The sequence below is a fragment of the Amblyomma maculatum genome, unplaced genomic scaffold (genome assembly GCF_055883805.1).
Source record: "Amblyomma maculatum isolate TAMU_Amacu unplaced genomic scaffold, ASM5588380v1 scaffold_138, whole genome shotgun sequence".
In the NCBI taxonomy this organism is placed as follows: domain Eukaryota; kingdom Metazoa; phylum Arthropoda; class Arachnida; order Ixodida; family Ixodidae; genus Amblyomma; species Amblyomma maculatum.
Genome location: NW_028146862.1, coordinates 18,247 through 39,774, shown reverse-complemented (window position 1 = coordinate 39,774; position 21,528 = coordinate 18,247). Strand labels below are relative to the sequence as shown.

Genomic DNA, 21,528 nt, shown 5'->3' with positions numbered 1-21,528 from the left:
TAGTAATGCATAAATGAATTCTTCAGATTAAATACCTAGATAAGGCTGCATTTTTGAATAATGCACATAATACAGATATGTTACGATAAGAAAATATTTTACGTGTTGTTACTTAATATTCTGTGAGCATTTCTTTCAAACGGTGTAATAGATGCAATGAAAAGAGAAAAGAAAGGGTAGCTTCTGTACGCAAGCCCAGCCGACGTTTCGATATGTCGACTTGGGTTCGCCAGCCCTGTCACCTAAGCACGATGAACTACATAGAGACATGTGCAAAATCCAGCCTTCAACACATGCAAAGGGAGTAACCTTCGCATGGTGAGCGGTTAGAGGTCCTCATCACTTTCTGCTGGGGGGTTGGCATCTTCTCAGAGTCAGCTTGAGGCCGCTGCTTCCGGGAACAGCAAACCAAGTCTCCTGGTGGCCGGTGCCCATGCTGGAGTCCGAGCTTGATTCCACCTTCATTCGCTTGGAAGGCCGCGGATCGCCTGCGGAGAGGTCGCCATCGTCGGTGCTGCAGGATTCGTCTTGGTTGGTGTCGCTCTTCTCCTGGCCACGGCCTTCATCCTCCCTGCCACTCTCGTCGTCACTGCTGCAGCTCCCGTCGTCGCTGCTGTCGCTCAGCCAGTCCCACTCCCGCAACAGCCTATCCAGCAGCAGTCGTCGACGGAGCCCCAGGTCCTGTCGACTGGCGTCAATTTCCTGGATCTTCTTGACACCTGCGGAGAGAATGTCCCGAATTTTCATGTCCGTAGAGGAAATGAAGCGTACTCACCAGGGTTCACTTTGGGCCAATTCAGGAGGCACGTCTGGCTCCAACCGCGACCAGGCACAAAATGAGCGCGCAAAAGTTTCAGGCCTCTTTCCTCCTCCGCAAGAGGGTTCACCTCCCTCTCCCGCTGCTATACTGCGATTGGCTGAAAGGAAGAGGTCAAGAACCTCATCTTCGACAGGTAGGCCGGCATGCGTTGGAAAGGGAAGTGAGAAGTAGAAGAGATAAGAAAGAATGCTGTGTTGATTTTTTGTTCTTTTCTTCCCGCTTTGCGAAACAAGGTGGGAAAGTAGTTTCTGGGGAAAGATAAGAGTTGTCAGTACCAAAATAATTATGAAAGTAACCATGCTCATGTGCATGGCTGCTCTTGAGCTGTTTCTATACATTTAAAACAAACTTTGAAATATGGCACCGCCTTCAAATGCCTTTAATGAGCCGTTTGAATTCGTTGCTATAAAAATTATCTGTACAGCCTTTTTAGCATAAGCGAAATTCTCTCGGCGCTTTATTTTTACTTCGTAAGCCTACACGCACTCTGGGCGATGGTGTAAAACGCTTTGCTAGAGTCGACATCGAATTGCCTGATGCAATGGTATTAATCAATGAAGCAAATCTTGACGAGATAAGCATTAGAGAGAAAAACGGCATTGCATTTTGCTTAAATAAAGGCAAGCGGGCACTTTCGAGCTGAAATTCGAACCGCAGTTGTGATGCACTGAGATATTCAACCGAACAACGTTGCGTTGGCCAGAAGATATGGCGAAGAACTCGCTTCTCCCTCGCTCCTATTACAGCATCAGCAAAATGCAATAAATAACCTATTTCGTCAACCGGCACTTTGAAGTTATGAAAACTAAGTCCATCAACCATGCTCCCAACTCCGCATATCGGCAAATTAGCGCAGCTCCTTGACAACATACTACCATACATACATACACAACATACGTAGCTTCTGCTTCGTGCGAATTCGCAGATGACGTTGTAGTGCTGAGATTAGGCGCACATTCTAAGTAGAAAATTAAAGAGCACTGCAGCATCTGCACTGTACTAATGCGAAAGCACGAATGCTACTGTTGGTTGCTTCTAGTGGCGTAATTCACTTCTTATGTGCCCTTTCCGAACCAATCTTTTCCTATGCCCTGTTTCGGCTCTACTTCCGGTTGCGTGATGTCATATATATGATGTCAAATTATTTCACTTCTTCATTGCATCATTTATGGCCGAGTCATTTAGGAGCGGCGAGGGGGTAGTCTCCTCAAATCAGGGAGCAACACAATATAGGCGGATAAAAAGCCGCTTAGAACAGACCAATTTAAACTTGGAAAAGGCGGTTAAAATATTCCTAAAAGCACATCTACAGGACTGGATGAAATTCCGATTAAAGTGGGTAATTAACTTAGTCCACTAAGTAAGGAAACGGTGTTAAAAGCTTTGGAAATAGTCATAAGAAATAAGCAGAATCCGAACAGCTCGCGGCAGAGTAAAATGAATTTGTTTTATATTAGGGTTAAGGAGATAGGATGCACCTAAAATACTACAAACCCATTACGATAGCATCTGTTATATACAAGTTGCCATGCAGGCGGTGAAATTAAAAATGCAATCATGAGTACAGAAAGTAAGAAGATATTCGGAGAACTTCACAAAGGGTTTAGAAATGGTAGGCGCTTAGATGATAACCTATTCGTGCTTATACCAATGCATCGAAATAGCTAGAGCGGAAAGCAGACCTTGGTATGTAGCCTTCCAAGACATAAACAGGGCGTGAGACAACGTAAACAGGGAAATCCTGTACAACATACTAAAAGAAGAAGGTATCGGTCATGAGACAACAGTTTTCCTGCAGGAAATATACCGGGATAACAAAGTAGAAATTACATGGGAAGGGATAAGAAGCACGGAAGCTATGAAGGTATGCAAAGGATTAAGACAAGGTTGTCCTCGATCACCGCTGCTGTTCACGCCTTATATTGTAGCATGCGCACCTACTTCTGCGCACCTGCATTCTTTTGCGCAAACAGCAATCGACTGGAATGGCCTACCTGCCGAAGCCGCACTCCACGCCAGCAACATTTGTTTTTAAAAACCTAATCGAAAATATTGTTCCTTAAACCAAAGTTTCCTTTATTGTATTGATACTTTGTCTTGCCTTGTACCTCCCCTCATGTAATACCCCTATTTGTGACATTTGAGTTGTACAATAAATAAATAAATAAATAAATAAATAAATAAATAAATAAATATGGAATGGAGGCTACAAGCAAGTAATCTAGGTTTTAAGCTGTCATATAGGTTAGGCGGAAAGGTCGTAGAGCAGCGCCTCCCCGATTTGATGTATGCAGATAATATTGTACTGTTAGCAGATAGCCAGGACGACTTACAAAGTGAAGCATTTCAGAGACGAAGGGGACACTGTAGTGTTCAGGTTTGGCACATTTAAGTCAGGTCTGTCGCTTTTTAGCGGCTCAACTGATCGGGGTCTTAAAATACAAGGTCATAAAGTACCCATAGTGAAAAATATAATTATCTTGGTGCATGGGTAAACGAAGAATTAGCATACATTGAAAAGCGTGAGCAATCACTTAGGCAAAAGGGCGAAAAAATGCCGGGATAATGAAGCATAGAAAATTTGGTGATACAACAGTTATCAGGTGTTGTGGGGCATATTAAAGGAATTATGGTGACCGGACTTATTTTACGAAATGCGGTTTCGTGCATAAAAGCAGAGGTACAATCGACATTAGAAATAAATCAGAGACCCGTCGGATGATGGGCCCTGACTGCCCACGGCTAAACCACAAATGAGGCGGTAAGGGGAGATATGGGCTGATCACCTTTCGAAGTAAGGAAAGCTCAGAGTAAAATATTATATGAAAAACACCTGAGAAAATTGGACAGTAACAGATGGGCAGATAAAGTATTTAAATACCTATACCTAAAACGCGTTGACATACAATGGAGGAAAGGAACTAGGAAACTAACCAGTAAGTCTGCTGGTCACAAAGACGGATTAATAAAGAGCGGTAAAATGATGAAAAACACAGAAGGTAAAAATTGAATAAATTCTATGAAAAAGGAACAGAGTGTAGAATTATACCAAAGTGTAAAAGGCTGATCAGGAAGGAAGCTTTCTTTAATACCTCAAGAGGCAGTGCCCCACTTTTTGAAACTAGATCAAGGTGCCTTAGAATACGCAACTCCAAAAGGAAATTTAACAATGAAGATTACAGATGTGCAGATGACACATGTGCACCTTTCTTGATGGGAATTTTGTACCTTTATGAAGCACTATGGTTGCTGTGCAGCCACTAGACATATCTTCCAGTATTTTCACATACGGCTCGTCCACTCCCTGATGTCGCAGTGCCTACATTAGTGCCAAAGTTTCAACTGAGTCAAATGCTTTTTCGTAATCAAGGAATGCTATCTGATCTGATCCTCTCTGGCTGCTTTTCGCCTTTTCATAGTTTGTAAAGCTTTCTTAACTTCTTCACTTGCGGAATGTCTGACTGATTTTTAATATTGCCAATCTCATTAACATCCTGACTACATCACCTACTGTATAGATCAGCGTATAGATCGGCTGCTCTGACTATATTCGTGATCACATGACTTACCTTAATTATCCCTTAGCGCATGCATCTCATTTTTGCCTGTGCCCAATTTGCTCTTCACCGCTTTAAGGCTATACCCTGTTTTTTAGAGCATGGTCAGTTTTCCCCGTGTTATACACCTTTATTTCGGTAGCTTTGATTAGCTTGGAGCTCTTTGCCAGTTCTATCCTCCTATTGGGTTGGGAGCTTTCATACTTGGCATTTCTTAATCAGATCTTTCGTTTCCTTAAGCAGTTTACCAGTATCCTCTGTAACTATCATACCGCCTACTTATACCGTGCACTCAGTAATGATATCTTAGAAATTATTGCGCACTGCTTCCAGGTTAAGGTCGTCATCCTTCGTTAAAGCTGTTGATATATTTTGTAGCGAGATCCTCAACTCTTCTCCCCTCCTCCTCTCCACTAATTAGTTGATGGACTCCTTTCTTACTAACCTGTTTCGTTCCCTCTTGAGATCTAGACTGATTCGAGGCTTTATTATCATGTGGTCGCTGCATCACACATTTCCAATTACCTCAACATCCTCCGCAATGCAGGGGTCAGAATACATGTAGTCGATTTCATTTTTAGTCTCCCCGTTAGGGCTTTTCCACGTCCACTTTCGGTTCTTCCCCTTGCTGAAGAAGGTATTCACAAATATTAACTTATTGCGTTCAGCAAACTTAACTAGTAACTCCTTCTTCTGTGAAACGAGCCCAACTGGGGAGTGAGTTTTCGTGATTGTCAAACCAAATTAGTGCATTGCCTTCCAAGAAAAACGCTACGTTCACTTGTTTCATGGTCGAATAGTAACAAATATACCAGCACAGCGTTCGTATTCGGCTATAGCCACTCGTCCACATCCCCGTCCGATTGACCACCAAAGGTGCGCGGCTCGCGATAATGCTGCCCGAAATAAAAATAACCCAGGTGGTCGAATTTTACGGCCTCCTCTACTACGGCGTCTCTTATAGCCTGAGTCGCTTTGGGACGTTAAACCCCGTAAACCGACCATTACTTCAAATATTATTTTCTTCCCATTACTGTAACCGAAACCAACTTTCTATGCCCTCGTGTGTTAGGATCCGAAAATGTGGTCGGGGATGTAACCAAAATAAAAGGTAAAACTGGGCGCATGAAACAGGTGGCAAAAAAGAAAAATAACAAAAAATTGGCGATGATTACGGTACTTCCTAATGCGAAATTTGATCGCAGCTCGTCAGCTGTTTAAGCTTTTCGATAGATTGTGGCAAAGAATTCGAGCAAGGCCTGTACATTTACAGACAGCTGGTTACGAGGGCCAACGGCGACGACGACCCTAAACCCAGGAACGGGCGCTAAAGTGCTTAATGCTGAAAATATGGCAGTGGAGATATTTTTGAAAAAGCGAGTTTTTTTTTAGTTTTACCGTGGGGAACTAGATGTATATACTCAAGCTACATCAAATATGATGCTTTTCTCTGTGGGTGTGCGAATTCCCGGTTACTGTACATGTTATCCTGCAGTTCGGTGTGGGCGCTCGCAATATTCATGAATTATCTTTGCAGTGTGTATCATATGTGGTCACGTGTTTCCCGTGAGCTCTGAAGCGTGCCTTTCATAATTGGTTCGCATGAATGGAAAGTATCTGTCACACTTGTTTCTGTGGACACCTGAATCACGCCATAAGGGAAGTAAGGTTGGAGTGAAAGTGAAGCTGATAACGAGGGACAGCGCCGACGCCGCGAAACCCAGGAACAGACGCCAAAGAGCTGCGCTCTTAACAGCATGGGAGCAGACCGCTAACTGTTTAATCATGATCGAAAGCACATGCTATACACATGAGGAACCGAGGCTCGCAACCACTGCTATCATTCAAACAAAACGTGATAAAAGGCTAATGTGCGATAGTAATATACTTTTACTTTTGTGGGTAAATCTCTCGTCAATTCAGAAGGCCGGATAAAAGCGGAATACGAAAACGTCAAGTCCCAAGAAGCATCACATGAAAAAAAAAAAGAAGGCTACAATCCAATTGACTCAAGATGAGTGGCAATGCAGACAATAAGGTAAAAAAAAATGTAAAACCAAGGAACAGATATGGTCAACATTAAATCACATAAAAGAGTCGTGTAAAAGAATGTTGGTACGGAAATATCAAGGGACAGCTGTAAAGGCGAATATAAAAGCACGTAAAATATTGCATTTACAAACCGGAAAAACAGTGTATAATCAAGATTGGGAAATGGAAGACACTATAAAATGGATAAGGGGACTTCCAAAAACGCGGTTTATTCGTGGAAAGCGAAATAGATAGAGGGATGACACGTGTCGCAGCAGTTCTTAAAATGTGGAAAGCTTCAACAACCTTCCTTTCTCTCTTATCTCTGATTTTAAACACGAACGTGTGTTTGCGCTCAAATAGTATAACTTTTCAGCTATGTTCATACCTTCACGGCACCGTTTTTTTTTTCATACACATACACAATGTTTTACAGGCTGTTCTTGTTTTTGATCTATTATCTACATTGCCACTCATCTTTTCTCAATCTGGCTGTAACTTTTTTTGCCGTGATGCTTGATGAGATGGACGTTTGACTGCTATGCTTCTTATCTGGCCTTCCGAATTGATGAGATGTTTGTCCATAAAGGAAAAATAGAATACGATGGCATTTTGTTTCCTTTTATCACGTTTTGTTTGAATATTAGCAGTGGTTGTAGGTCTCGGTTACTCACGTATATAGCTTGTGCTTTCGGTCACGATTAAACAGTTGGAAATCTGCGCCCTCGCAATTTTCGTTCCTTTATGTTTTGTCATGGCCCATTCGTGTAGATTACCTTTTATCTGCAATCAGCAAAGTAACCTGAAAAAATGTTCCACTTCATGTAACGAAGACTACACAACTACTGGTTGTCGCTGACTTGTTTAGTTTCCATTATGTGTTTTCTTCATTGCGAGTACCCAAAACTACAGTTAGCCTTATGTTTCGCTGGTCCTATTTTAGAAACTCGTGCTTGGGTCTTTTAGTGGCGCATAGTAATGCATAAATGAATTCTTCAGATTAAATACCTAGATAGGGCTGCATTTTTGAATAATGCACATTATACGGATATGTTACGATAAGAAAATATTTTACGTGTTGTCACATAATATTCTGTGAGCATTTCTTTCAAACGGTGTAATAGATGCAATGAAAAAAGAAAGAAATGGTTGCTCAGTATGAAAGAGCACTGAGCAAGGCATAAAGGGTAGCCTCTGTACGCGAGCCGAGCCGACGTTTCGATATGTCGACTTGTGTTCATCAGCCCTGTCACCTAAACACGATGAACCACATAGAGACAAGTGCAAAATCCAGCCTTCAACACATGCAAGGGGAGTAACCTTCGCATGGTGATCGGTTAGATGTCCTCATCACTTTCTGCTGGGGGGTTGGCATCTTCTCAGAGTCAGCTTGAGGACGCTGCTTCCGGGAACAGCAAACCAAGTCTCCTGGTGGCCGGTGCACATGCTGGAGTCCGAGCTTGATTCCACCTTCCTTCGCTTGGAAGGCCGCGGATCGCCTGCGGAGAGGTTGTCATCGTCGCTGCTGCAGCTGTCGTCTTGGCTGGTGTCGCTCTTCTCCTGACCACTGCCTTCATCCTCCCTGCCGCTCTCGTCGTCGCTGCTGTCGCTCAGCCAGTCCCACTCCCGCAACAGCCTATCCAGCAGCAGTCGTCGACGGAGCCCCAGGTCCTGTCGACTGGCGTCAATTTCCTGGATCTTCTTGACACCTGCGGAGAGAAGGACCCGAATTTTCATGTCCATAGAGGAAATTAAGCGTACTCACCAGAGTTCACTTTGGGCCGATTCAGGAGGCCCGTCTGGCTGCAACCGTGACCAGGCACAAAATGAGAGCGCAAAGGTTTCAGGCCTCTTTCCTCCTCCGCAAGAGGGTTCACCTCCCTCTCCCACTGCTATACTGCGATTGGTTGGCTGAAAGGAAGCGGTCAGGGACCTCATCTTCGACGGGTAGGCCGGCATGCGCTGGAAAGGGAAGTGAGAAGTAGAAGAGATAAGAAAGAATGCTGTGTTGATTTTTTTTGTTCTTTTCTTCCCGCTTTGTGAAACAAGGTGGGAAAGTTGTTTCTGGGGAAAAATAGGAGTTGTCAGTACCAAAAAAATTATGAAAGTAACCATGCTCATGTGCATGGCTGCTCTTGAGCTGTTTCTATACATTTAAAACCAACTTTGAAATACGGCTACGCCCTCAAATGAGCCGTTTGAATTCCTTTGTATAAAATTTCATCTACAGCCGTCTTAGCATAAGCGACATTCTCTCGGCACAATTTTTTTTTACTCCGGAATGCAGTAAGGACGCAACTAGAGCAGCTCATGTCCATGTCTCTTTACTCAGCCTTGGCAGCCTAGAGGCAGGTTGAGCGTCGCTGTAAAACGCTTCGCTATAGTAGACATCGAATTGCTTGTTGCAATGGTAACGATCAATGAACCAAAGCTTGAAGAGATAAGCATTAGAGAGAAATGACACAATGCTATTTAGAACCGGGCACTTCCGGGCTGAAATGCAAACTGCAGCTGTGATGCAGTGCGATATTCAATCGAACAGATTGATTTGCGCTCGCCAGGAGATATCGCGAAGAATTGGCTTCTCCCCCGAGCCTGTTGCAGCATCAGCAAAGCGCAATCAATGAGTTATCTACACAAGCGACAACTTGAAATAAGTCCATCAACCACGCGGCCAACTCCGCATATCAGCAATCTCGTGGAACTCCTTCACAACTGTCTACCACTGCAGGGCTCAGCTTCTGCTTCGTGCAACGTGAAAATATGACGTGGACGTCGAGAACCCCGCTCTCGCCAACGGGAAGCTTGCTCATGATCGTCTCTTTGAAGGCGGTGCTGCGTCGCCGCTCCCTAGAATAAAGCTTACACCACGCGCGTTTTGGGGTGAGAGAACTATCTTAGATTTTCCAAGTTCCAGTCTACGTAATTTGCATTCAGGTGCGGTGGAGCGGAGGTGTGGCTGCGACGTCAAAGCATGTAACACGGGATTCACGCTAAACATTATTTTACGTCCCAAACGACTCTCATGGGAGTAACTATCGCTCCAGTATAAATTAGCGCCATGGTGCGGATGCCGTCAATGAATACTTCAAGTGTGTTCTTTTACATTAATACAGGCAGAGGTATTGGGAAAGTGTATTCTCCAGCAACCTCACCTCCAACAGCCGCGCCTAAGAGAAGAACGCGGCCGAGCAAAGGGTTTGCGTCGCTGTCTGGGTTGGCGGCGTCAGGCTGCGGTCGGAAGCAGGTGGGCCATTTCGCTTCTGTGTCAGCCGGTAGGTATCCAAAGTCAGTGTAGACGTCGGCGGATGTTCAGACAATCAGAAGCATTGGGCAGCGGCCGATGGTCTTGTGGCAGCAGGCGCCGTCGACGGCAGTACCGCGAGATGTGGCCGGTCATGCCACAGCAAGAACACACGACTTGCGGGAACCACAGGTCAGAGTAAAGGATGGTGCAAACTTTTTCTGGATGGCAGATGTAGCCGACTTGCTTTGCTGATGAATCACCCCACTTGTGTAGGTGGTTCTTCTTCCCATCCATGATTGGGAATAGATTAAATCGTCATACTCTCTGCGGTTGTCACAGCATGGCACATTTAGTGTCGGAATCAAGGAAATTGATGGGGTGCGTGTTCTGCCTACAGCACGCAACCGTCATATTGGTGTTTATCCCGGCATGCAGAATCTTTGTTACGTAGCAATTCTTCTCGCACGATCCGGCGTATCAGACGAACTATCGACACCGGTGCGCTTTCATCAACGCTCACGACGGACGTGACGTTTGCCAGTCGCCCAAATTAGGTGTGATGCGGCGCAACTTCAGGGATTCGAAATTACGGCAGTGCCTGATGACGTCAGTTGTGGAGCTGAAATCGTCTTTGCTAAAAAGGAGCGTATAAACGTCTGCAGCGATGCCTTTCTGAAAGTGTCCCACTTTATCCTCCTCGGACATTCGTAAGTTTATATTCTTGCACAACTTGACAATGCCCTCAACCATAGCCTCCTTTTTGCACTCTGTGCCTGTCAACTCCCCGGCCGTCACCGCCGCTCCTCCTCCGTTGACAAGTTACGCCGCTGGCTGCCGAGAGATGGCGACAGCGACGTAGGGTCACCTTCGCCAGGAGAGTGCCGGGTGCGCCGTGAGTGTGCCGGGTGTTGCAAAGCGATCCGGATAGCCACGCGCTGCCGCTGTCTCGCTGTTTCGTGGACTGTTCTGCTGTGTGCAAGGTCATGCTTCTACTTTTCTCTTCCTTCGGGTGCTGCAGGAATACAGCATTGCACCAACTGGTAAGTGCCAGCTTTGCTTTGTCCTTCCAGCGATCGCTGCGTAGTATTCAGCTGCTTTGAGGCTTGTAAAAAATAGTGACAGCACCAATGTGTTTATTAAGCATCAATACTGCAATAGTAATGTTAGATGCGCACCTGTGCTTTCTGGACTGCAATGCTAATTGCTTCCCTGCCTAGCTCGTCTGCATAGTGTGTTAGTGTGCTCCTGCGAAGCTTTTTTTTTGCAGTATACGCTAATTACGAAAATTTGTGATAAAATAGAAACACAATTAGATTTACCTATTGTGAAGATGACAACTTTAAAGTGAGTTAAACCAAATCTTGCAAAGCCTATATTAGTTTCCCTTCTCGCACTCAAACGCTTTAAGGCCTGTGAGAAATAATGACAGCAACGGAAGTGTGTTTATTACGCGTCAGTAAGGTAATAATAATAATAAAATGTGCACGTCTATTTTCTGGACTGCGATGCGAATTTCCTCCCTGGTTAGCTCCTCTATGTGGTATGTTACATGTGCTCCAGCGCAGTATTTTTTGTTTCGCCAACTGCGCAATTCTGTGAAAAAATAAAAACACGAGCTTTGCCTATTGTGACAATTATTTTAGAGTGATCGAAACAGTAAGATGGCACGCGTATATTTGTCTTTCCTTGTTTTTCTAGTTTAAAAAATAATAAAAAACGTTTGTACGACGCGCTGAATCATTCAAAGTGACAGCTGATACCAAAACTGTTCTCCTTACAGATCTCAAAGGCATACTGCGATGCAGTTCTTCTAATCGTCTGTAAATCAAGCTGGCTACTGAAGTGCTATCAGTGACAGCAGTCACCGCGAACTTTTTTCCCTACTTGTGGCAGCTATTCATCACACCACTTCTACATGGTACTCTTGAAGCACAATTGCTGTTGTGAAATGTGTAAATAAATGCTGGTGCCTTTCTTCTTAAATTTTGCTTTATTGCAGCATAGACTAGCATTGTAATTTTTCAATTACCATTGGTGCTAGCGGAGCAGTCATGCAGTTTTTCGAGCCATGCGCAATTTCTTGAAACTGCCTGACATAAAATGTCATATAGCGTTGGTGTTATTGCCTAAAAAGTATCATGATCACTTGTTATGCTTAGTGGATGTCGGCCTTACAAGTAAATATGCTGAATATGCACGACTCATGCTTAAGAACAGTTATCCCGCTAGCGAATAACAGCGCTCCCGCCCCGACTTTCGTACCCGTGCGCCTCGACCCCTACGTCAGCGGCGCCCTCAGCGAGGGGACCGCGCAACTTTACTCGACGGCGCCGCTCTATTGTTCGCGCGGCGCGTTGAAAAGCACAGAGTATAAAGGAGGCTATGCCTCAACATATCTGGCGCATGTCTCACCAAATACCTGGGCTCGCTGCAGCAACCTTTATTCTGCGCGCTTCTTTTTCGCGGATCCGTCGCCAAAGCACTCTTATATTTCTTCTGTGAAACGACCCCAGCTGGTAAGTGAGTTTTCATGATTATCAAATCAAATTAGTGCATTGCCTTCCAAGAAGAACACTACGTTCGCTTGTTTCGCCGTCGAATACCAACAATTCAGCTATCAAACCTCAGCTCGACTGTTCGTAGTCGGCTAGCCAGTCAACATCTTCGTCAGATTTTCCACCAAAGGTGCGCGGCTCGCGATAATGACGCCCCAAATAAAAAACCCAGGTGGTCGAATTTTACAGCCTCCTCCACTAAGGCGTCTCTCATAGCCTGAGTCACTTTGGGATGTAAAATCCCGTAAACAAACCACTTCTTCAAAGATTCTTTTCTTCCCAGAACTTCCTGTACAACATACTAATCCTACAGTACTATTGTACAGGAGTACCTTCACGGCACTATTGTTTTTCCACACAGCTACACGATATTTTACAGCCTTTTCGTTTTTTTTTACTCTATCATCTGCATTACCACTCATCTTTGCTCAGTCTGACTGTAGCCTTTTTTTTTTTTTTTTTTTCACGTGATGCTTCTTGGGAATTGACGTTTGAGTGCTCTGTTTATTTATTCGGCCTTTAGCAATTACGAGGTCTTTACCCATAAAGTAAAATACAATACGCGTCTTGTGTGAATGATACCATTTGCACGCCTCGGTTCTTCATGTATATAGCACGTGCTTTCGAATATGAATTAACAGTTGGCAATCTGCGCCCACATTGTCGTTCTTTGTTCGTTTATGTCAAGTCCTATTTCAGTCGCGGAGTTTTACCTTTTATCTGAAAAGAACTAACTAACCTTCAAACACGCTCTACTCCATGTAATGAAAACTTGACAACTACCCATTGCCGCTGTATTCTTTTGTTTCCATTATGTGTTTTCTTCATCGCCAGTACACAAAACTTCATTTGTCATTGTGTTCCGCTGGACTTACTTTATGAAACTCGTGCATGGGTCTTTTAGCGGCGCATAGTATTGTATAAATGAATTTTTCAGATTAAATACCTAGATGAGGCTGCAATTTTGGCAAATGCACTTATTGCAGACATGCTGTGATAAAAAAAAATTATGCGTTCTGACATGAGATTCTTTGAACTTGGCGTTCTTCTCATGCGGTGCTATTGATGCTATAAAAACATAAAGATGACTGCACAGTATGAAAATGCACTAAACAAAGGTTAACGGCACGGCTCATTTCGACATGGCGACTTGTCTTCGTCACCTAAACACGATGAAATACATAGAGACAAGTGCAGAATCCAGTCGCAAATGCTTATCCAGCCTTCAACACGTGCAAGGAGAGTAAGATTCGGCCGGTGATCGTTTAGATGTCCTCGTCACTTTCTACTGGGGGTTGGCATCTTCTCAGAGTCAGCTTGAGGCCGCTGCTTCCGGGAAAAGCAAACCAAGTCTCCTGGTGGCCGGTGCACATGCTGGAGTCCGAGCTTGATTCCACCTTCCTTCGCCTGGAAGGCACCGGATCGCCTGCGGAGAGGTCGTCATCGTCGCTGCTGCAGCTGTCGTCTTGGCTGGTGTCGCTCTTCTCCTGACCACTGCCTTCATCCTCCCTGCTGCTCCTGCCGCTCTCATCGTCACTGCTGCCGCTCTCGTCGTCACTGCTGCAGCTCCCGTCGTCGCTGTTGTCGCTCAGCCAGTCCCACTCCCGCAACAGTCTACCCAGCAGCAGTCGTCGACGGATCCCCAGGTCCTGTCGACTGGCGTCAATTTCCTGGATCTTCTTGACACCTGCGGAGAGAATATCCCGAATTTTCATGTCCATAGAGGAAATGAAGCGTACTCACCAGGGTTCACTTTGGGCTGATTCAGGAGGCACGTCTGGCTGCAACCGCGACCAGGCACAAAATGAGCGCGCAAAAGTTTCAGGCCTCTTTCCTCCTCCGAAAGAGGATTCACCTCCCTCTCCCGCTGCTATACTGCGATTGGCTGAAAGGAAGAGGTCAGGGACCTCATCTTCGACGGGTAGGCCGGCATGCGCTGGAAAGGGAAGTGAGAAGTAGAAGCGATAAGAAAGAATGCTGTGTTGATTTTTTTTTTTCTTTTCTTCCCGATTTGCCAAACAAGGTGGGAATGTAGTTTCTGGGGAAAGATAAGAGTTGTCAATACCAAAAGAAATAGGAAATTAACCATGCTCATGTGCATGGCTGCCTCTACAGCTGTTTCTATACATTTAAAACAAACTTTGAAATATGGCACCGCCTTCAAATGCCTTTAATGAGCTGTTTGAATTCCTTGGTATAAAAATTATCTCTACAGCCTTTCTAGGATAAGCGAAATTCTCTCGCCGCTTTATTCTTACTTCGTAAGTCTACACGCACTCTGAGCTACGGTGTAAACCGCTTTGCTAGAGTCGACATCGAATTGCCTGATGCAATGGTAATGATCAATGAAGCAAATCTTGAAGAGAGAAGCATTGGAGAGAAAAAAACACATTACACTTTGCTCAAAAAAAAGCAAGCGGGCACTTTCGGGCTGAAATTGGAACCGCAGTTGTGATGCACTGAGACATTCAACCGAACAGCGTTGCGTTCGCCAGAAGATATGGCGAAGAACTCGATTCTCCCCCGAACCTATTACAGCATCAGCAAAATGCAATAAATAAGCTATTTCGTCAACAGGCACTTTGAAGTTATGAAAACTAAGTCCATCAACCATGCTCCCAACTCCGCATATCGGCAAATTAGCGCAGCTCCTTCACAACATACTACCTTACATACATACATACATACATACATACATACATACATACATACATACATACATACATACATACATACATACATACATACATACATACATACATACATACTAACATACACAACATAGGTAGCTTCTGCTTCGTACGAAATCGCAGATGACATTGTAGTGGTGAGATTAGGCGCACATTCTAGGAAGAAAATTAAAGAGCACTGCAGGATCTGCACTGTATTAATGCGAAAGCACGGATGCTACTGTTGGTTGCTTCTATTGGCGTAATTCACTTCTTATTTGCCCATTCCGCGCCAATCTTTTCCTATGCCCTGTTTCGGCTCTACTTCCGGTTGAGTGATGTCATATCCTTGATGTCAAATTATTTCACTTCTTTATTGCATCAGTTACAGCCGAGTCATTTAGGAGCGGCGAGGGGGTAATCTCCTCAAAAACAGGGAGCAACACAATACAGGTGGATAAAAAGCCGCTTAGAACAGACCAATTTAAACTTGGAAAAGGCGGTTAAAATATTCTTAAAAGCACATCTGCAGGACTAGAAGGAATACCAATCAAGCTGGTTAATTAACTTAGTCAACTAAGTAAGGAAACGGTGTTAAAAGCTTTGGAAACAGTCATAAGAAATAAGCAAATTCCGAACAGCTCGCGGCAGAGTAAAATGAATTTGATTTATAAAGGGAAAGGAGACAGGATGCACCTAAAATACTACAGACCCATTACGATAGCATCTGTTATATACAAGTTGCCATGCAGGCGGTGAAATAAAAATGCAATCATGAGTACAGAAAGTAAGAAGATATTCGAATAACTTCACAGAGGGTTTAGAAATGGTAGGCGCTTAGATTATAACCTATTCGTGCTTACCCAATGCATCAAAATAACTAGAGCGGAAACCAGACCTTTGTAGGTAGCCTTTCTAGACACAAACGGGGCGTACGACAACGTCAACAGGAAACTCTTGTGGAACATGCTAAAAGAAGAAGGTATTGGTCATGAGATAAGTTTTCCTACAGGAAATATACCAGGATAACAAAGAAGAAATTACATTACTGAAGCTATCAAGGTATGCAAATGATTAAGGCAAGGTTGTCCTCTCTCACCGCTACTGTTCACGCCTTACATTGTCGCATGTGCACCTCCTACTACGCATCTGCATTCTTTTGTTCAAACAGCAATCGATTGCAATAGCCTACCTGCCGAAGCCGCACTCCATGCCAGCAACATTCGTTTTTAAAAACATAATCGAAAATAGTGTTCCTTAACCAAAGTTTCTTTTATTGTATTGATACTTGTTATTGACTTGTACCTCCCCTCAAGGTAAACCCCTATTTGTGGCATTTGAGTTGTACAATAAATATATAAATAAAATAAATAAATAAATAATGCACGCTACAAGAAAGTAATCTAGGTTTTAAGCGGTCATATAGATTAGGTGGAAAGGTCGTAGAGCAGCGCCTCCCCGTTTTATGTATGCAGACAATATTGCACTGTTAGCAGATAGCCAGGATGAGTTACAAAGTTAAGTATTTCAGAAGAGAAGGGGATACTGTAGTGTTCAGGTTTAGTGTGTTTAAGTCAGGTCTGACGCTTTTTAGCGGCTCAACTGATCAGGGTCTTAAAATACAAGATCATCAAGTATCCATAGTGACAAAATATAATTATCTTGGTGCATGGCTAAACAAAGAATTAGCATACATTGAAAAGCATTAGCAATCACTTAGGCAAAAGGGCGAAAAGATGCCGGGATAATGAAGCATAGACCATTTGGTGATACAGCAGATATCAGGAGCTGAGTGGCATATTAAAGGAATTATGGTTCCCGGACTTACTTTACGAAATACGGTTTTGTGCATAAAAACAGAGGTACAATCGACATTAGAAATAAATCAGAGAGCCGTCGGATGATGGGCAGTGACTGCCCACGGCTAAACCACAAATGAGGCGGTACAGGGACATATGGGCTGGTCACCTTTTGAAGCAAGGGAAGCTCAGAGTAAAATATTATATGAGGAACGCCTGAATAAATTGATCAGCAACAGGTGGGCAGCCAAAGTATTTAAATACCTACGCCTAAAACGCGTTTACACACAATGGAGGAAAGGAACTAGGAAACTAACCAGTAACTATGCTGGTCGCAAGGACGGAGAAATAAAGAGCGTTAAAATTGTGAAAAGCACAGAAGGCAAAAATTGAAGAAATTCAATGCAAAAGAAACAGAGTGTAGAACTATATCAAAGTGGAAAAGGCTGGTCAGGAATTAAGCTTTCTTTAATAACTCAAGAGGCAGTGCCCCACTTTTGAAACTAGATCAAGATCCGTTAGAACACGCAGCTGCAAAAAGAAATTAAGCGAAGATTGAAGATGTGCAGATGACACATGTGAATTTTGTAACTTTCGTTATGAAGAACTATGCTTGCTGTGCAGCCACTATACATATCTTCCAGTACTTTCACATACGGCTCGTCCACTCCCTGATTTCGCAGTGCCTACATTAGTGCCAAAGTTTAAACTGAGTCAAATGCTTTTTCTTAATCAAGGAAAGCTACCTGATCTCATCCTCTCTAGCTGCTTTCCGCCTTTTCATAGTTTATAAAGCTTTCTAAAATTCTTCACTGGAGGAATGTCTGACAAATTTTTAGTATTGCCAACCTCATTATCATCCTGACTACCTCGCCTACTGTATAGATCAGCGTAGAACTCCTCGGCTGCTCTGATTATATTCGTGATCACATTACTTACCTTAAGTATCCCTTAGCGCATGCATTTGATTTTTGCCTATGCCCAATTTGCACTTCACCGCTTTAAGGCTGCCCCCTTTTTTAGAGCATGCTCAGTTTTCCCCGTGTTATACATCCTTATGTCGGTAGCTTTATTAGATTGGATATATCTGCCAGTTCTATGCTCCTGTTTAGTTTGGAGCTTTCGTACTTGGCATTTCTTAAACAAATCTTTCGTTTCCTTAGGCAGTTTACCAGTATCCTCTCTAACTATCATACCGCCTACTTCTACCATGCACTCAGTAATGATATCTCAGAAATTATTGTTCACTGCTTCCAGGCTAAGGTCGTCAACCTTGGTTAAAGCTGTTTATATATTCTGTAGCGAGATCCTCAACTCTTCTCTCCTCCTCCTCTCCACTAATTAGTTGATGGACTCCTTTCTTACTAATCTGTTTCGTTCCCTCTTGAGATCTAGACTGATTCAAGACTATTATCCTGCTGTTGCTGCATCACACGTTTTCAATTGCCTCTACATCCTCGGCAATGCAGGTGTCAGATTGCATGTAGTCGATTTCCTTTTTAGTCTCCCCGTTAGGGCTTTTCCATGTCCACTTTCGATTCTTCCCCTTGCTGAAGAAGGTATTCACGAATATTAACTTATTGCGTTCAGCAGACTTAACTAGTAACTCCTTCTTCCGTGAAACGAGCTCAACTGGTAAGTGAGTTTTCGTGATTGTCAAACCAAATTAGTGCATTGCCTTTGAAGAAAAACACTACGTTCGCTTGTTTCACGGTCGAGTACCAACAATTATACAGCGTTCGTATTCGGCTAGCCACGCGTCCACATGCTCGTCAGATTGACCACCAAAGGTGCGCGGCTCGCGATAATACTGCCCGAAATAAAAAACACCCAGGTGGTCGAATTTTACGGCCTCCTCTACTACGGCGTCTCTTACAGCCTGAGTTGCTTTGGGACGTCAAACCCCGTAAAGCGACCATTACTACAAATATTATTTTCTTCCTAGGACAGTAACCGAAAGCAACTTTCTATGCCCACGTGTTTTAGCAAACGTAAATTTGGTCGGGGATGTAACCAAAATAAAAGGTAAAACTGGGCTAATGAAACAGGTTGCAAAAAAGAAAAAGAACAAAAAATTGGCGATGATTACGGTACTTCCTAATGCGAAATTTGAGCGCAGCTCGTCAGCTGTTTAAGCTTTTCGGTAGATTGTGGCAAAGAATTCGAGCAAGGCCTGTACAATTACAGACAGCTGGTTACGAGGGCCAACGGCGACGACGAACCGAAACCCAGGAACGGGTGCCAAAGAGCCTCATGCGAAACGATGTCAGTCGAGATATTTTTGAAAAGCGGATTTAGTTTTTTTTATTTTTACGGTGGTGAACTAAGTGTATATACGCAAGCTACATCAAAATACGATGCTTTTCTCTGTGAGTGTGCGAATTCCCGGTTAGTGTACATGTTATCCTGCAGTTCGGTGTGGGCGCTCGCATTATTCATGAATTATCTTTGCAGTGTGTATCGTGTGTGGTCCCGTCTTCCACTTGAGCTCTGAAGCGTGCCTTTCATAATTGGTTCACATGAATGGAAAGGCAAGTATCTGTCACACTTGTTTCTGTGGACACCGGAATCAAGCCGTAAGGGAAGGAAGGTGAGAGTGAAAGTGGAGCTGATTACGAGGGACAGCGCTCATAACAGCATGGGCGCAGACTGCTAGCTATGTAATGACGATCGAAAGCACATGCTATATACACGAGGAAGGCTTGCAAGCACTGCTATCATTAAAAAAAAAACGTGATAAAAGGCAAATGTGCTATCGTAATCTACTTTGACCTTTGTGGGTAAACCTCTCGTCAATTCAGAAGGCTGGATAAAAGCGGAATACTTTTTGCAGTGATGCTTGATGGGATGGACGCTATGCTTCTTATCTGGCCTTCCGAATTGATGAGATGTTTGCCCATAAAGGAAAAATAGAATACGATGGCATTTTGTTTCCTTTTATCACGTTTTGTTTGAATGTTAGCAGTGCTTGCCCACCTCGTTTACTCACGTATATAGCTTGTGCTTTCGGTCATGATTAAACAGTTGGAAATCTGCGCCCATGCCATTCTTGTTCCTTTATCTCTTGTCATATCCCATTCGCGTAGTTTACCTTTTATCTTCAATCAGCAAAGTAACCTGCAAAAATGTTCTACTTCATGTAACGAAGACTACTCAACTACTGGTTGTCGCTTATTGGTTTAGTTTCCATTATGCGTTTTCTTCATTTTGAGTACCCAGAACTGCAGTTAGCATTGTGTTCCGCTGGTCTTATTTTATTAAACTCGTGCTTGGGTCTTTTAGTGGCGCATAGTAATGCATAAATGAATTCTTCAGATTAAATACCTAGATAAGGCTGCATTTTTGAATAATGCACATAATACAGATATGTTACGATAAGAAAATATTTTACGTGTTGTTACTTAATATTCTGTGAGCATTTCTTTCAAACGGTGTAATAGATGCAATGAAAAGAGAAAAGAAAGGGTAGCTTCTGTACGCAAGCCCAGCCGACGTTTCGATATGTCGACTTGGGTTCGTCAGCCCTGTCACCTAAGCACGATGAACTACATAGAGACATGTGCAAAATCCAGCCTTCAACACATGCAAAGGGAGTAACCTTCGCATGGTGAGCGGTTAGAGGTCCTCATCACTTTCTGCTGGGGGGTTGGCATCTTCTCAGAGTCAGCTTGAGGCCGCTGCTTCCGGGAACAGCAAACCAAGTCTCCTGGTGGCCGGTGCCCATGCTGGAGTCCGAGCTTGATTCCACCTTCATTCGCTTGGAAGGCCGCGGATCGCCTGCGGAGAGGTCGCCATCGTCGGTGCTGCAGGATTCGTCTTGGTTGGTGTCGCTCTTCTCCTGGCCACGGCCTTCATCCTCCCTGCCACTCTCGTCGTCACTGCTGCAGCTCCCGTCGTCGCTGCTGTCGCTCAGCCAGTCCCACTCCCGCAACAGCCTATCCAGCAGCAGTCGTCGACGGAGCCCCAGGTCCTGTCGACTGGCCTCAATTTCCTGGATCTTCTTGACACCTGCGGAGAGAATGTCCCGAATTTTCATGTCCGTAGAGGAAATGAAGCGTACTCACCAGGGTTCACTTTGGGCCAATTCAGGAGGCACGTCTGGCTCCAACCGCGACCAGGCACAAAATGAGCGCGCAAAAGTTTCAGGCCTCTTTCCTCCTCCGCAAGAGGGTTCACCTCCCTCTCCCGCTGCTATACTGCGATTGGCTGAAAGGAAGAGGTCAAGAACCTCATCTTCGACAGGTAGGCCGGCATGCGTTGGAAAGGGAAGTGAGAAGTAGAAGAGATAAGAAAGAATGCTGTGTTGATTTTTTGTTCTTTTCTTCCCGCTTTGCGAAACAAGGTGGGAAAGTAGTTTCTGGGGAAAGATAAGAGTTGTCAGTACCAAAATAATTATGAAAGTAACCATGCTCATGTGCATGGCTGCTCTTGAGCTGTTTCTATACATTTAAAACAAACTTTGAAATATGGCACCGCCTTCAAATGCCTTTAATGAGCCGTTTGAATTCGTTGCTATAAAAATTATCTGTACAGCCTTTTTAGCATAAGCGAAATTCTCTCGGCGCTTTATTTTTACTTCGTAAGCCTACACGCACTCTGGGCGATGGTGTAAAACGCTTTGCTAGAGTCGACATCGAATTGCCTGATGCAATGGTATTAATCAATGAAGCAAATCTTGACGAGATAAGCATTAGAGAGAAAAACGGCATTGCATTTTGCTTAAATAAAGGCAAGCGGGCACTTTCGAGCTGAAATTCGAACCGCAGTTGTGATGCACTGAGATATTCAACCGAACAACGTTGCGTTGGCCAGAAGATATGGCGAAGAACTCGCTTCTCCCTCGCTCCTAT

At 44.0% G+C, this 21,528-nt stretch overlaps 2 protein-coding genes across 2 annotated transcripts; both read right to left on the bottom strand.

The window, feature by feature from the left end:
* Positions 1–338: 338 nt before the first annotated feature.
* Positions 339–4,938, bottom strand: LOC146170615 (uncharacterized). The gene is made up of 3 exons (XM_084586897.1): positions 4,903–4,938; positions 776–902; positions 339–719 (listed from the first exon to the last, which is right to left on the bottom strand). Exons 1-3 carry the CDS (start codon positions 4,936–4,938, stop codon positions 340–342), a joined length of 543 nt encoding a protein of 180 aa, XP_084443023.1. The 3' UTR covers position 339.
* Positions 4,939–13,350: 8,412 nt separating this feature from the next.
* Positions 13,351–20,714, bottom strand: LOC146170614 (uncharacterized). Its single transcript, XM_084586895.1, has 4 exons — positions 20,377–20,714; positions 15,743–15,848; positions 13,954–14,080; positions 13,351–13,897 (listed from the first exon to the last, which is right to left on the bottom strand). The coding sequence occupies exons 1-4, from the start codon at positions 20,712–20,714 to the stop codon at positions 13,476–13,478; spliced, it is 993 nt and encodes a 330-aa protein (XP_084443021.1). The 3' UTR covers positions 13,351–13,475.
* Between the last annotated feature and the right edge of the window lie 814 nt (positions 20,715–21,528).

Coding starts and splice junctions, on each gene's coding strand:
- LOC146170614 (XM_084586895.1), bottom strand. CDS start 20,714: ATGAAAATTCGGGACATTCTCTCCGCAGGTGTCAAGAAGATCCAGGAA. Junction 15,849..20,376: donor ACCGGCCACCAGGAGACTTG/GTTTGCTGTTCC, acceptor TTCTTCTTTTAG/CATGTTCCACAAGAGTTTCC. Junction 13,898..13,953: donor TCAGCCCAAAGTGAACCCTG/GTGAGTACGCTT, acceptor TTCTCTCCGCAG/GTGTCAAGAAGATCCAGGAA.
- LOC146170615 (XM_084586897.1), bottom strand. CDS start 4,938: ATGTATTCTGACCCCTGCATTGCGGAGGATGTTGAG. Junction 903..4,902: donor GCATTGCGGAGGATGTTGAG/GTAATTGGAAAT, acceptor ATCGCAGTATAG/CAGCGGGAGAGGGAGGTGAA. Junction 720..775: donor TTGGCCCAAAGTGAACCCTG/GTGAGTACGCTT, acceptor TTCTCTCCGCAG/GTGTCAAGAAGATCCAGGAA.